Here is a 17,364-nt window from a genome sequence, read left to right as displayed (position 1 = left end):
TTGCTTGTGATGTTGTGAAAGTGTATTGATCATAGAATTGCAAGGAATATGGCTAAGTGTGTATACTTGATGATTGATTAAGTGTGACTAGAATTATAAGGTAAACATTCTAAGTCCAACCTTTTAGTCAAAGGTCAATATTTTAGTCAAAGGTTAAAACTTTAGTCAAAGTCAACTTTAGTCAAAGTCAACAAAAGTCAAACTTTGGTCAAAAGTCTTTTTAAAAACAATGGGAGATTGTTGGATACTAGTGGTTCTAGGAACCATCCCACAAGTTACTTACGTACTTGCATTTTTAGGGTCTTAACACGTGACGCATTTACTTCGGTCGGATTTGTGTAATACCCGAAGCACCAACAAGGTGAGTTTACGGCCCCACTTTTATACCTTTCCTTTGGGGGAGGAAACATGCAAAACTGTTTTACTTTACTTGCTCTAAATCTTTACACAACCGTTTGGTTGCTTATAACGTAGTGTTTCTTTGCCATGGAAAGTCCTCACGAACATCGGACCGTTAACTAAGGTTAACTGGCGTGGTAAATTTAAATAGTACTATTGGGTTTGACAAACCCCACCCGGCATTTTTCTCGACTGGAGGTCGAACGGGGTGTAACTTTGACCAAACATTGTTAAGTTTTGGCAATACTTGACTTGAGGCAATAACTAGTCAGCTTCGGTCGTGATGAAAACATAACACTATGCGGCAACGAGTTAACTAAGTGTAGTTAACTATGGGCCACTTTTATTTATAAATTTTTATGAACTGATAGAGCATAACTTACTTTGAAAACCTGTGATCTCACCAACCATATGTGTTGACTCTTTTTAGCATGTTTTCCTCAGGTCACTAGCAAGCACTTGGATTAGGATAACATTGCATGCATGGACTCGCATTGGTTTAAGTTTGAAAACAATTATTTGATATTGGTTTTGCGCTTGTAGCGCCATGAATTATTTAAACTTGTTTTGGGAGATGGCTCCCGCACTTTGTTTAGCTTCCGTACTAGCACTTAAGTACTCTGAACATTTTATTTTGATTTGTTAAAACTTTTAAGACCATATAGATGACGTTTGGTGTGATTAATGTGTTCGGATCCTGGTTTGTCACCCGCCTTACGGTAAAACTCCGTTAGTGGAAATTTAGGGGTGTGACAGATTGGTATCAGAGCCATTGGTTATAGCGAACCAGGTTGCATACATTTCATATAGGTTGCAGTCCGGTCTATAGCTTTTCATGATGCATTAGTTACACTGCACATATATACATGAGATACCACTCACTCATCCCAACCCCAACCCTTGTGCCACAGTATGTCTTCGTCGTCAGCTGATCACGCCCGTGAGAAAGCACCTATCATCGCTGAGGAGAGCACACCACCTGCGTCCCCGAGACTGAAGAGGCAGCGGACCATCCCTGATGCTGGCACATCTACTGCTGAGGAGTCTTCACCCGAGCACACGTTCTTGCCTAAGCCCCAGTGCGACTGGGAATGGTACCCAGAGGTGGTGACCATGATGATTGAGAAGGAGGAGGTTCCACCCCTAGCTGTTGTAGGTCCTTCTTGCCCTACTCTACCCGCTCTGTCATGCCCTCCTGAGCAGGTGATAGCTGCACTTGTTTCTGGCCTGGATAAGGCGCAGTGTGGGAAACAGGGTATGAAGTCGGACATTGCTAAGCTAGCGCAGAAACAGAGTGGAGCCAAGCATAAGATGGATTTCTTGAGGGAGCTCTGCGATCGGAGGTCAGAGATGCACTACAAGTTAACCTTTGAAGTTGAGAGGCTAGGTGAGAAGATGCAGATGCTTGCAGACAGGGTGATAGATCTGACTAACGAACTGAACATTGCTCATAACCGTATTCGGGATCTGGAGGACCGGCTGGCACCTCCAGAGGACCCAGTGGAGGACCCTGAAGAAGACCCAGAGGAGGACCCCGAGGAGGATCCGGAGGAAGACCCCGAGGAGGAGCCCGAGGTGAGCGGGTCATCGGGAGTATCTGACGAGTGATATCGTCAGTTGGTATTCGTTTGGATTTCTTTCTTTTATGAACCTAGGTGGAAGGGTTGTTCCCATCCAACAGAGGATATTTTTGAACTATGATGTTTGGATTGAATGATTGTAATCGGATTACAAGTTATCTTTTCAAGTATTGTTTTTCTTAAATTGTGTTGTGATGTTCATAAATTAGTTGTTTGATTGTTATTGATGTACTAGAATTAAGGCATTAATCCGGTCTATGTTCATGACTGCGTAGGATTATGTCAGGACGTGGACGTGGCCATGGCAGGGGCAGCATCAACCTCACTCCAGCAGAACTGGCGGCACTCATCAACGAGCATGTGACCGCAGCGATTGCAGCCGCCCAGATTCCGAGGCAGGCGGCAGGGGGTAAGTATGCACTTTGCTGTCATTATGACACTTACTTTGTGAACCAAAAATCTAGGAGCCGCATGGTGCACCTTTAAGAACTACATGGATTGTAAACCCCATGCGTTTAAAGGCACCGAGGGGGCTGTCGGTTTGCTGCGCTGGATAGAGAAGGCAGAATCAGTGTTTGCTATGTGTAATTGCCCGGCTGCTAGCCAGGTGAAGTTTGCTACAGGGACTCTCGAGGAGTCAGCACTTACTTGGTGGAATACCCAAGTTCAGTTGTTGGGTCTAAATGCGGCCAATGCTATGTCATGGGAGGAATTCAAAAATCTAATCAAGACCGAGTATAACCCGCGTGGTGAAGTGCAGAAGTTAGAGCATGAGTTTTGGAATTTGCGGATGGAGGGTTCTGACATTGAGGCTTATACGACACGATCCAATGAGTTAGCGATACTGTGCCCTCAAATGGTCGATCCTGCTTATAAGAGGGTCGAAATGTATATTGACGGTTTACCTCCGCAGATCCAGAGTATGGTGACATCGCAAATCCCGCCAACATTCACGATGCCGTCCAGTTAGCTCATAAGTTAACTGATCAAGCCGTCAAACAAGGCACTCTCCCATCCAAGAAGTCTGCTACTGGTACATCCAATAATAAACGCAAGTGGGAGAGTAGTGGCAACAACAACTCCAACAACAAGAGCACCTCTTCAGGCCACAATCAACAGAGACGGTTTGAGTCTCCTCGCAGGAACAACTACCTGAGCCAGAACCAACAACAGGGAGGATATCAGGGGAAACTCCCAAAGTGTAACAAGTGTAACTTCCATCATGCGGGGAAATGTGATAAGTACCGTGCAACAAGTGTGGCAGACATGGCCACGAAACCAAGTTTTGTCGAGCAGACAACCCCCAGAAACAAGCTCCACCTCAAGAGGCCCCGAAAGGGTGTTTTGAGTGTGGACAGGAGGGTCACTTTAAGAGAAACTGCCCCAAACTGAAGAATGCTGGTAACGGAGGGGCAAATGGCAACGGGAAGAATGGTAACAATGGGAATGGTAACAACGGAGGTGAAGGCAGGGGAAGAGCCTTCATTATTGGTGGTGGTTCAGGTGAGACTTCTAACGACTCCGTAACTATTACCGGTAAATATAAAATGAATGGTTGTTATGCGCTAACTTTATTTGATACCGGGGCCGATCGAAGTTTCGTGTCAACTAAATTTTGTGAAATGGTTAATAGCACCCCATCTCCCCTAGAGTCTAAGTACACTATCGAGTTAGCAGATGGTAAAACCATCCAAGTGTCCCATATTTTGAAGGGTTGTACCGTAGAATTGTCTAGTCATTTGTTTCCCATAGATCTTATGCCGATTGAACTTGGTAGCTTCGACTTAGTTATTGGGATGGATTGGTTGTCCGAGCACCGAGCCGAGGTTGTCTGTCACGAGAAGATCGTCCGCGTACCTCTCCCTGGGGGAGAAACTCTCATTGTTCATGGTGAGAAAGAGAGTGCGACAGTTTGGATTATTTCCCTTATGAAGGCACAGAAGTTACTGCGTAAAGGCCATACTGCGATCTTAGCCCTAATCACCGACAAAGGTACTGACGAGGCTGTGGAGGAGGAGGTCTCAATCGACCAGATCCCTATTGTTAGAGACTTTCCTGAGGTTTTCCCCGAAGACCTACCTGGCCTTCCGCCTCACAGACAAGTGGAGTTTCAAATCGACCTGACACAAGGAGCTGTTCCTGTAGCTCGTGCATCGTATCGCCTTGCTCCGAAGGAGTTAGAGGAACTGTCTAAGCAATTGCAAGAACTGCTAGATAAGGGTTTCATACGCCCCAGTTCATCCCCGTGGGGAGCCCCAGTCCTATTCGAGAAGAAGAAGGATGGAACTCTACGTATGTGTATCGACTATCGGGAACTTAATAAGGTGACGACCAAGAACCGGTATCCCTTGCCACGTATTGATGATCTGTTCGATCAGCTGCAAGGATCCAGTTACTACTCTAAGGTCGACCTTAGGTCGGGTTATCACCAACTCCGAGTTCGGGAAGAAGACATTGCGAAAACAGCGTTTCGTACTCGTTATGGACACTATGAGTTCGCCGTTATGCCATTTGGGTTAACAAACACCCCAGCCGTATTCATGGACCTCATGAATCGTGTTTGTAAGCCTTATTTGGATAAATTCGTCATTGTGTTCATAGACGACATCTTGATATATTCGAAGACAAGGGAGGAACATGAAGAGCACTTGCGATTAATGATGGAGCTACTCATGAAGGAACAACTGTATGCCAAATTATCGAAGTGCGAGTTCTGGATGCGTGAAGTAAAATTTTTGGGCCACGTGGTAAGTGGGGAGGGAATCCAAGTGGACCAGTCCAAGATTGAAGCAATCAAGGATTGGCCAAACCCGAAAACTCCCACCGAGATCCGTCAATTTCTGGGATTAGCTGGTTATTATCGCAGATTTATTGGAGGATTTTCCAAAATTGCTCAACCACTCACATCCTTAATCCGCAAGGGCATTGTGTATAAGTGGACCGAGGCACATGACACAGCATTTCAAACTCTGAAAGACAAGCTGTGTAGTGCGCCAATCCTATCACTGCCCGAAGGAGTAGAAGACTTTGTTGTTTACTGCGATGCTTCACTGCAAGGAATTGGATGTGTGCTTATGCAACGAGAAAAGGTCATCGCATATGCTTCTCGACAACTGAAGACCGCTGAAAAGAACTACACGATCCATGACTTAAAACTTGGAGCCGTCATCTTTGCACTAAAAATCTGGAGGCATTACCTCTATGGAACCCGGTGTACGATCTACACTGACCATAAGAGCCTCCAGCACATATTCAAGCAGAAAGAACTGAACATGAGGCAGAGACGATGGGTCGAGTTGCTTAACGATTATGAATGTGCTATTAAGTATCATCCGGGTAAAGCCAACGTGGTGGCTGACGCCTTGAGCCGAAAAGAAACTTTGAAGCCCAGGAGGGTTAGGGCTTTACAACTAACGATTCACTCTGGTCTACCCGAAAAGATCAGGGATGCCCAGTTAGAAGCTCTGAAAGCAGAGAATTTCGATGCTGAATCTTTGCGCGGTGTAGACGGGAACTCAGAGGTTAAGTCGGATGGCATTCGGTATTACCATGATCGAATTTGGGTACCGCGTTATGGGGATCTAAGAACACTGGTCATGGACGAAGCACACAAATCCCGATACTCAGTACATCTGGGATCAGATAAGATGTACCATGACTTAAAAGAGCTATACTGGTGGCCGAGTATGAAAATGGAAATTGCTGGGTACGTGGCTAAGTGTCTGACATGTGCCAAAGTGAAAGCAGAACATAGGAAACTGCCGGGATTACTTCAACAACCCGAAATTCCTATGGGGAAATGGGAACAGATATCCATGGATTTCATATCCAAACTACCCAAGACACCCAGCGGTTGCGACATGATTTGGGTCGTAGTGGATCGATTGACCAAATCCGCACATTTTCTAGCCATCCGGGAAGCGGACAAGACGGATAGGCTGGCTCGCATTTACATTAAAGAAATCGTTTCCCGTCATGGTGTGCCGATATCGATTATTTCGGACCGTGATGCTAGGTTTACCTCAAACTTTTGGAAATCGTTGCAAAAGTCGTTGGGTACACGACTGGATATGAGCACGGCTTATCATCCACAAACAGACGGTCAGAGCAAGCGAACAATACAAACATTGGAGGATATGTTAAGGGCGTGCATCATCGATTTTGGGAACAGTTGGGAGACGCACTTGCCTTTGGTTGAGTTCTCTTACAATAACAGTTACCATACGAGCATACAAGCAGCCCCTTTTAAAGCTCTGTATGGGCGTAAATGCCGATCACCACTCTGCTGGGCGGAGGTGGGTGAGAGTCAACTAACTGGCCCTGAAATAGTTCATGAAACGACGGAGAGGATAGTTCAGATCCGAGACCGTATGGCAGCAGCACGTGATCGTCAGAAAAGTTATGCTGATAAGCGTAGAAGGCCTTTGGAATTTGAAGTCGGGGACAAAGTTTTATTAAAAGTGGCACCGTGGAGGGTGTCATTCGTTTCGGAAAACGGGGAAAGTTGAGCCCGCGTTACGTAGGGCCATTCGAAATCGTGGAACGAATCGGTCCAGTGGCTTATAGGTTGGACTTACCGGAACAACTCCGCGGGGTACATAACGTCTTCCACGTATCAAATCTTAAAAAGTGTTTGGCTGACGAAAACTTGATAGTTCCTTTGGAGGAACTAGAAGTGGACGAACAGTTACGTTTCATCGAAGAGCCGGTGGAAATCATGGATCAGGACGTAAAGACCCGTAGGCACAGTAAAACTCCTATCGTTCGCGTTCATTGGAACTCTAAGCGTGGACCAGAGTTCACATGGGAGCGCAAAGACCAGATGAAAGAAAAGTATCCACACCTATTCAAACCTGAAGCCAAACCATAGGTACGATTTAAATTTTCGGGACGAAAATTCTTTTAACAAGGGGATGATGTGACAAACCTAAATTTTTTCTTTTCTATCCCTTTCATGTCCCAGTCTAGTGGTGACATCACATTAATTTTCGGGACGAAAATTCTTTCAACAAGGGGATGATGTAACATCTGGCATTTTTAAGTTAACTCTGTTAACTAAACCCAGTTAAATCCTGTTGACTATGTCTATAAACTCAGTTAGTTCTGTTAACTATGAGTATGAACTCTTGTACATGTGATGTCATGTATGCGTATATTTAAGTCAACGTGTCATTGGTGACTTAAACAAGGATAAGTGACTAATTATAACTAGGATAATAAACTCGTCTTGCATGTTATAATAAACATGTCATATAACATGTATGATAAGTATAATGTGCTATGTGATTAATATGTTATATTATGGTTATTACATGATGATGTGATTGTAAGTAAGCTAAATGATTAAATAGGTTATACATGTAACATGTTTATTATTTAAATGGAACCTTAGTTTATGTTACATAGGAAATGTTTATTAAATTATGTACCATGTCACAAATAAATAAAAGATAACCTAAGTATCATATTCATTAAATCAATCATAAAGGGGTTGTTAATAACAAGGAGGTTACAACTATTGGATGCCAACACCTTTTCCTTTCCCTTTTCCTCTCTCTTTGGCCGTGATACTCACACACACACACATACTCTCATTTTCTTTCATACAAACAATCATCTTCTAGTATTTTCTCCATAACACAAGAGTTGGTGATTATTAGTAAACAAGGGTTTAAGCATTTGATCAAGCAAAGTGAGTAGATTATTATGTTTATATGTTTCTTTTTCTTTTAATTCATATGAACCTTGTATCCAAATGGTTGGATCATGAAAGGGGATGATCAAAGTTTAACAAATAAAAAGGATTTTTGTATGAGTCTTGATTAATATTTTGAGTCCTTTATAAATACTTGTGTTCTTATTATGAAATCAAATGGATAAAAATAAGACATGCAATTTGATTTGGTAAGAATGTTTCTTGATGATTGTTGAGTCAAAGGATAGAAAAGTTGTGATTTGTAGTTGATTGTGGTTAAAACTGTTTATTGGCAGATTAGATGTTACGGATTTGGATTGTTGATAACTTGATGATATGTTTGAGTTTTTGATCGATTTTTGATTCTATGAACATGTACTTTGAATCTAGTTTTTAGAAAGTCCGAAATATTAATTTTTGGACACTGTTTGAATACTTTTTATTAATTTACAAAATCAGGATGCAAATCTAAATTAGAGAAAATAATTCTGAGTTGAGTTGTAAATTTCATAACTTGATGATAAAAATAGATATGGATATAATTCTACTTCTAGGATGTTGTAAATTGAATTAGGAATCTAGTCCAATTGGTCTTGCATCAAATGGACAAATATGGAATTTTTGACAAATTTTTGATTACTGCTGTGTTGTTGTAGAAATATAAATCATGTTGTTGTAGTATATGAATATTCTGGACGAATTGGTAAATCCAAAAATTGTGAGAAAAATATATGTTGAACCTAATACTGATGTGTACATGTGTGATTTATTTGGTAATTTAATTGTGAGTTTTGATTGATGAGAAAAATCGGTTTAGGTGGTATAAATTGTTAAAGGTGATAAAGGTGTTAGTTGAATTGAGATAATTGCAAATTGTGATATGTTAGTTGTGGTAAATTAGAACTTTGACTTTTTAAGTCAACTTAGAACTATTTTCCTAAATAGTTAGTCTTGCTTGTGATGTTGTGAAAGTGTATTGATCATAGAATTGCAAGGAATATGGCTAAGTGTGTATACTTGATGATTGATTAAGTGTGACTAGAATTATAAGGTAAACATTCTAAGTCCAACCTTTTAGTCAAAGGTCAATATTTTAGTCAAAGGTTAAAACTTTAGTCAAAGTCAACAAAAGCCAAACTTTGGTCAAAAGTCTTTTTAAAAACAATGGGAGATTGTTGGATACTAGTGGTTCTAGGAACCATCCCACAAGTTACTTACGTACTTGCATTTTTAGGGTCTTAACACGTGACGCATTTACTTCGGTCGGATTTGTGTAATACCCGAAGCACCAACAAGGTGAGTTTACGGCCCCACTTTTATACCTTTCCTTTGGGGGAGGAAACATGCAAAACTGTTTTACTTTACTTGCTCTAAATCTTTACACAACCGTTTGGTTGCTTATAACGTAGTGTTTCTTTGCCATGGAAAGTCCTCACGAACATCGGACCGTTAACTAAGGTTAACTGGCGTGGTAAATTTAAATAGTACTATTGGGTTTGACAAACCCCACCCTGCATTTTTCTCGACTGGAGGTCGAACGGGGTGTAACTTTGACCAAACATTGTTAAGTTTTGGCAATACTTGACTTGAGGCAATAACTAGTCAGCTTCGGTCGTGATGGAAACATAACACTATGCGGCAACGAGTTAACTAAGTGTAGTTAACCATGGGCCACTTTTATTTATAAATTTTTATAAACTGATAGAGCATAACTTACTTTGAAAACCTGTGATCTCACCAACCATATGTGTTGACTCTTTTTAGCATGTTTTCCTCAGGTCACTAGCAAGCACTTGGATTAGGATAACATTGCATGCATGGACTCGCATTGGTTTAAGTTTGAAAACAATTATTTGATATTGGTTTTGCGCTTGTAGTGCCATGAATTATTTAAACTTGTTTTGGGAGATGTCTCCCGCACTTTGTTTAGCTTCCGCACTAGCACTTAAGTACTCTGAACATTTTATTTTGATTTGTTAAAACTTTTAAGACCATATAGATGTCGTTTGGTGTGATTAATGTGTTCGGATCCTGGTTTGTCACCCGCCTTACGGTAAAACTCCGTTAGTGGAAATTTGGGGGTGTGACACAATCAACTTTTGCAACTCCTCATTAGATAGAGGAGCCAATCTTCCAAATCCATATCCAATTCTTATCAGTGTTATCACCAAAGGGTTATTCCTTCTTACCTCATCCAGACTTTGTTTTATATTTACCCTCTCTTCATCAGTCATTTCAACTTGAGGGGACACAATATCAAAATTTTCAACCTTATCACCTTGACCATCATCATTGTCATCATCATTGTTGTCATCATCAGTATCATATTCAGCGCTTTCATCAACTTCTATATTATCATCATGTTTAGTTGAGTCATCAAGTGCTTCTATTCTGGGTTCATTCATGTCTAGTTCAGCATCAGTCATAACCATCTGTATAGGAACAGCCATCACAGGGCTTTCCATTTCCTTAGGACTTTCAACAAAATAATCAGGATCACCATCCTTCTTAGCCCTTTTTGCTGATTTTTCTTCATCAGTCTGCTCATCAACCTTCCTCTTTCTAGTATAAGTCTTTTCAAACTTCTTTTGAGGTGGTGAATCATAACTCCACATATCTGGAGGATTTTTCTCAATCTCCTCCTCAACTTGTTTTATCCATTGCTTTGAAGCACATTTTGTTAGTGATTCTCCAGCTTCATCTACCACAAAATGCTTTTCTGTTTCATCAGTAGCCTTTTCAGTAGTGGATGGTGCTTCAGGTTGAGCAAATTTGCTTATCACCAATGTTAATGTGTTGTCAACTTCCTCAGCTTGTTTCATTTTAATTAGCACCTCAATCACCTCCTGCTTAGCATTTTCTTCTTGGTCAAGAGCTTTGGCAATATTTGCTTGTTCAATTAAGGTTTCTTGTTCAACCAGCTCTTCTTCAGTCATGGATTAGGCAATGAATTTCCTCTCCAATGTTTCTTTCACAATTTTTTCATGCCTTTTGGCAGCATTAACAATTTCATCATCTTCATCTTCATCAGTTACCTGTTGTGTATTAACAGGCTCTTCTTCACCATCAACTATTGTTTTACCCTTCTCCTTCCTTATTTTCTTTTCTTCTTCAGTTTCAAAAGGGAAATTATCAATATCATCCAACAACTCTTCCATTTCCTTATCATGCTCAACCTTTTTAGAACTTTCTTCATTTGTTTCTTTATTAGTCAAAATCAGTTCCTCGGTTGCGGCATTCTCATCCATCACATAAGTTAACACATCAGTGGCAATGGCTTCAATCAAAACATCAGTAACAATGGCATCAGTTTCTATTGCCTCTATAGTTACTACATCATTAGTGTTTTGATTATTCATTTCAGCATCAGACTCCTTCTCTTTTCTTAACAGATCATCATCAAACTCTCCATACAGGGTATTCAAAATCTCATCATTAACATCATAATTTTGATCATCATCATCAGATTTATCACCCTCATAGTCCTCATCCACAAATACTCTCTCATCACTATCCTCAACATCACTATCTCCATATGTATTCAAGATACTTTTCAGTCCATCAGCCTCAACCTTCACTTCCATATCCACCATTTCTTCATCAACGACCTCATCAGCAACAGTGGCCATAGGTATATTCTCCCCCTGTTTTGGGGTAGCTGAGGTCTTCTCAACTTCTGACTCGAGGGTTTGAATTTTCAAAAGAGCTTGGTCCAACTGTGCTTTTAAGTCAGCATTTTCCTTCTTTAGCTCATCATTTTGCCCTATTAACTCCACATTTCACAAATTAAATCAAGATTTCTTCTGAACACATAAGTACCATGGGGAGGGGTCTTAGGTGGTGAGTCATAGAAAGGATCAGGTATGTTGGTTTGAGGTTGGAGTTGTTCAGTAGTTATGTGTTGGGTACTGGTTGAGGGTACAAGGTTTATGGTTTGGGTATGGGTTGTGGAATGGATGATTGTGAATGTAGGTTAGTTAGGTTGGTCTAAGGTCTGAGAATGTGATGGGGATTGAATTGGTGTGGGTGGAAAGTTTTGTAGGTGAGTTGGAACTGTCTGTGGAATATAAGGTTCATGAATTATATGGATTGGATCTTGGGTAAAGGTTTGGGTTTGGGCTAAGGGTTGGGATGTAGTTTGGTCAATGGTTTGAGGTAGTGTTTGGTTTATGATTTGGTTTTGGGTTTCAGATGGGATTTGGGTATGTGTGGGTGGTGTTTGGATGGGCGGGGATTGGTTTGTTTGGTCATGTGGTGGTGATGAGGAAGGTGGTGTGACTGGTGGGGTAGGTATAGGTGTTGGTGGTGGTGTAGGTAATGGTTGATCCTCCCCCTGAACTTGTGCATTATCAGCAAAATTTCCTCCATCTCCCCTGTCATCTCCATTTCCTCCAATGTCTCCATCTCCTCCATCATCTCCATCTGACTCATCACTCATCACTTGATCATCCTCCTCTTCCTCCTCAGAGGTTATCTCTGGTACCGGCATGATATCTGCATCATGATCAACTAACCAAGGCAGCACATCAAACTCTGCTCTTCGATCAAATCGACTTGTGTTGGACAGGGTAGCGATCCTCTTATAGACATTCGGATTCTGAAGCACATGTGTTGTTCCCGGAGTTTGCAAATCTTGCAATTCATGATTAAAAATAATTCAAAGGAATCTAGGATATGCTAAGAACTTCTCTTTGTTAGGCTTTCTCAACATGCTTACCATCCCTTCAAAAATCATTCTTGAGAAGTTGAACGGAAGATCATATACAGCAGCAACTGTTGCATTTTCTAAGTCACAACTCATGAGAGTCCATGATCCCTTCCGAGGGGTAAAGCCCTGAATTATGTGGTGAATCGAAAACCTATAAAGGTTTGGGAACATGCCTTTCTAGAACTGTCCTTCTTTGACGTTCCCTTGATAACACATTGCTTGTGTGAAAATCTTCAACAGATGATCGGTTGTGAAGTTTATTGGGTTATGGTCATAATCATGTAATTTTAGGCATGTACGGATCAGTCTCTCAGTTAGTCTGATCTCATGAGAGGCCACGGTAACTTCCAGACGCCTACCATTTATATCATCATGTAATGTGGCTGAGCGCCAGAAATCTAGCAAATGATTTCTGTATAGAACAGGGCACTCTGTTAGTGCAAATCGTGTATTTGATCTTTGAATCCACCTTATCATGTATGCCATCTCCTCATTGTCCGGAGTTACTTGTAACAGAGCACACGTGTTATGCTTGTGCTCAAACGGGTATGTCGGTTCATCATCCGCCATATCTGTACAAATAAAATCACATTCAAAGAAAAGATTAGTCATAAAGTTCATATCTTAGAATAGTTTAGAAGATAAGAAGAAATTTCTTTGAGAACCTAAGCTTCGACAAATTAATAACCTACACAAGAAACAGAGAGTTAGTAAACTTGAAAATTAACACCCCAAAGCCTTATAGTCACTATCAGAATACATTAATATTGCTTACCGAGTCAGAAAATGAAGGCTGGTCAATTAGGGTTAGGATTTAATTGAAGAACGATTGGGTTTTTGGAAAGAGAGCTATAGTGTGTAGTGGAAGGAGAGAGAGAGGTAAATAATGTGAAAATATATCTATCTCCGTCTTATATACCTTTTTGAAAGTGGGTTTTAAATGCAATTTGTGTTTTAGTGAGTAAATAACTGTCAAACAGTAATATTATCCAAGTAAATATGTTCTTATTTAAAACCTTGCTCGATAAAGTGTATTTGCAAACCTTACTCGGAACCACACTTTCAAAGCTTGCTCGTTCCAAATTTGTTTCAATATTTTAAATTATTTAGAAATAAAACTGAGTAAATAAAATGAAGGAAGCTTACTCGAAATACAAGATTGCTCGAGAAATAAATCACAAGACAAATAATCAAGTATAAATCATCAAATAGGCAACCTTGCTAGGAATCAATTAAGAATCCTAAAATAATATCTTAGACCTATTTCAAAATGTCAACCTACCTTACCCGAAAAAGTCATATACAGTTAACAAATACTCAATCAAGTATACTTAGAAGCAAAGTATGCTTGACACACTTCAAGAATACAAAATGTTCTAGAGAAGAACTCAAAACACAAAGTGTACTCGAAAAACAAAGTTTTTGAAATTACCAAGTATGTTAAGAGAACACTTGAAAATTTTCAAAGTGTGCTCGAAACATAAAGTGTGCCCGGAAAGCTAGGTATGCCCGAAAACACTTGTAATTTCAAATAATCATATTCACAATTATGAACTATGCTAGACATGTACTTATAACAGTTAAAACATCAAAGTTTACCCGAAACAAGTATTCTAAGCATATTCACATGTAACGCATAGTCATCAAGTGTGCTTGAATTTAAAATTTACTTGACTATATAAGACAAATTCACTTACACACTCATAAACACAAAGTTTGCTAGAATGAATTCAGACAATCAAACAAAGAACACCTAGGTGTGCTTGAAAGTTTAAAAACATCAAAGCTTGCTAGAAGTAACATATTCAATCACAAAGCTTGCTAGAATGACCTAAACAACCTATAAAACAGTTAAATTTGCTGCAAACTTCAGAAATCAACAAAGCTTGCTAGTGAACAATGTATTCAAACACATCAAGTAGCTTGCTAGAAGTAGCTGTACTTTCAAACAAAACAACAAAGTATGCTAGAAAGTATAAACTATATAAAAGCTTGCTAATAACATCATATTCAGACATAAACAAATATCAAGCTTGCTAGGAAAGTTAAATTTCCAGTAAACCAGAAAACTATACCCGAAAATGGTAAAAACTTCAAAGCATGCTCGAAAAGGATGAACTTAGACCAAAATCTCTAAGTTTGCTCGAAAAGGTTATAAAACATCAAACCTTACTCGAAAATACATAGTCAGACCTTTTGAAGGTAAAATGCAACTCTCTTTTACTTAAACTAACTGTCAAACATATTTATCTTTGAGGAACATTGTTTAAGAGTGAATGGTGCATTAAGAGATCAAATTTCAGTTATCTTTCCTTTCAAATCATTTTTCTTTCTTTTTATGAAACGATCTCAATCATGGGATCATATTGACTAAGTTGCTTCCTCAATACTTCATTCTAAGCATTATTATGACAGTATAGACAGGTTAACAGCAGGTCTAGACTTAGCATGAATTTCATTTCTTTGGTGATATGATTAAGGTTCATTTAAGATGCATAATACTAAATGGATAACACATATTGCTTTCGGATGCTCCATATCTATTCTCAAGGGTTATTTGGCTTTCTTCAGATTACCCCGATTTGACTCTGACCCCCTGATATTTGCTAAAAACTTTTTAATGACAGAATTTATGAAATTGTTTTTTATGTCATAAGGTTGTGAACATATAACAACATTGTGTTTTTTAATCAGCATTTTGTTCACTTGTGTTCTTGGTCATTCTAATGTAAATACTTCATTTTTGAGGACCAAATACCAACAGGCTCTTGTATGACTGGATATTCACTTTTCTGCCTATCATTCGGATAGATGTATCTTGGAACATGCATAGACAACAATGTAGCTCCACATTAAGTTTAGCAGTTTCTTTATGTTTATATCACCTTATATTTTACACATCATGGGAAAGCAACCATACATGTTAATAACTGTACTAAGTAGATTTTTAGCCTATTAAATCCATATGATTGGCCAAATAGTCAATGTACTATCATTTCCCATGAATTTTAAAGCTCAGTCACCCCAATTACTCTTAGTTTCCAGGTAAATGGCTATCATGTTTGTCCACAAGTGGTTGAAGGACCAAACATCTATTAAAATACATGTCCTTCCAACTTAGAGTTATTGACATAATTTTAAGTGACGGAATTTAGAGAGACAATTTCCCTGAATGCTTTCAGTCTTTAGGTGAATGGCAATCCTGTGAATCTAGGAATAGATTACAGGACCAAACATATACAAGTATGTGTCCTTCCAACTTGAGCAAAAGTAACTCTTTTTGAGTCTTTTCATTGAAAACCCATTTTAAGCTTATATAAAGCTTTGAACTGAATAATCTTATCATATCTCTGCACCATTAATCAACTTGCTCTATTTTATCAAAACTGTTTTGATAAAAAATTCTCTTGAAATTTTTCATTTGAGCATATCATTTTGACACAAAAGCACATTTTGACACAAATACAAGTGTAGCATATTCAAATCATAATCATCAATGACATCATTAAAACAATCAGACTTCACAACATGCATAGTCTAACATACCCTAATAACATCATCAGATCAGATAAATCACATAATCAGAATGTCAGATAAGCACACAAGAAAATATACCAAATCAACTTATCTAGACATCACACACATTCACTGATCATTTCCTAAGCATCAATGAAACCTAAGTTCAACAGTTAATCGATCAAGCACACATCAGCGAACATCAAGCAGTAACATATTCAAACATGCACAACAATCACTTAGACCCTCTATCAAAATAGTCAATTAGCACATAGAGAACACATCATTAATCAGACCTCATCAGAGTTGATCATTCCCAGGGCTTTCAAAAGAAAGTTGAACCTGGTTCTATCAAGTGGTTTTGTGAATAGGTCAGCCAAATTATCACTTGTATCAACTCTTTTCATCTCAATTAGACCTTTTTCATTACAATCCTAATGAAATGATGTCTGATTTCAATGTGCTTGGTCTTTGAATGTTGTACTGGTTTCTTAACAATAAAATACGCAGCAGTATTATAAATGAATATAGGAGTGTTCAAGAAATTCATACCATAGTCCAGCATCTGATTCTGAATACATAGAACTTGTGCACAGAAGGCAGATGCAACAATATACTCAGCTTCAGCAGTTGAGATGGACACTGTGGCTTGCTTCTTACACTGCCAAGACACTAGCCTGTCTCCCAAGAATTGACATCCTCCAGAAGTTGACTTCTTGCTCATGTTGCATCCATCATAGTCACTGTCAGTATAGGAAATAAGATCAAAGGATTGGTTCTTTGGATACCAAATCCCCAAATCAGGCTTTCCTTTCAAGTATCTAAAGATCCTTTTGACTATTGTCATGTGAGAGACCTTAGGACTTGACTGAAATCTTGCACATACACATACATCAAACATGATATCTGGTCTTAAAGCAGTTAGGTACATCAAGGATCCAATTTGGGATATGTATTCATGCTCATCTACAGGCTCCCCATTTTCATCTGCTATCATTTTCTCATGGGTATCTATGGGTGTTGAAGCAGTCTTGAAATCTTGACACTTGAACTTGTTCAAAATGTCTTGTAAATACTTAGACTGGCATATGAACATACCATCAGCCTTTTGTAGAACTTGCAATCCAAGAAAGAAGTTCATTTCTCCCATTGAGATCATCGAGTACTTGGATTTAATCACTTCTTCAAATTCATGGCACATTTGTTCATTTGTTGAACCAAAAATGATATCATCCGCATATACTTGTAATAGAAGCAAATCTCTTCCTCTTTTCTTATAAAAGAGGGTCTTGTCAATAGTTCCTCTTGAGAAACCATTATAAAGTAAGTGGTTAACTAACTCATCATACCAAGCTCTTGGAGCTTGATGTAGTCCATACAAAGCTTTGTTCAGTTTGTAAACTCTGTTAGGACAATCAGGGTCCTCAAATCCTGGTGGCTGAGTCACATACACTTCCTCTTCTATT

The 17,364-nt window shown here is 39.3% G+C and overlaps 1 protein-coding gene across 1 annotated transcript; it reads left to right on the top strand.

Annotated features, from left to right (window-relative positions):
- The first annotated feature begins 3,736 nt into the window (after window positions 1–3,736).
- On the top strand, window positions 3,737–4,892 carry LOC143548745 (uncharacterized). Its single transcript, XM_077039835.1, has 2 exons — window positions 3,737–4,199; window positions 4,846–4,892. The coding sequence occupies exons 1-2, from the start codon at window positions 3,737–3,739 to the stop codon at window positions 4,890–4,892; spliced, it is 510 nt and encodes a 169-aa protein (XP_076895950.1).
- Window positions 4,893–17,364: the final 12,472 nt, after the last annotated feature.

The sequence above is a fragment of the Bidens hawaiensis genome, unplaced genomic scaffold (genome assembly GCF_021521415.1).
Source record: "Bidens hawaiensis isolate Kalapana, Puna unplaced genomic scaffold, B.hawaiensis_p1.1 tig00015246_1, whole genome shotgun sequence".
In the NCBI taxonomy this organism is placed as follows: Eukaryota; Viridiplantae; Streptophyta; class Magnoliopsida; order Asterales; family Asteraceae; genus Bidens; species Bidens hawaiensis.
This window is presented reverse-complemented; position numbering and strand designations above follow the sequence as displayed.

Coding starts and splice junctions, on each gene's coding strand:
- LOC143548745 (XM_077039835.1), top strand. CDS start 3,737: ATGCCGATTGAACTTGGTAGCTTCGACTTAGTTATTGGGATGGATTGG. Junction 4,200..4,845: donor GCAAGAACTGCTAGATAAGG/GTTTCATACGCC, acceptor TTATTATCGCAG/ATTTATTGGAGGATTTTCCA.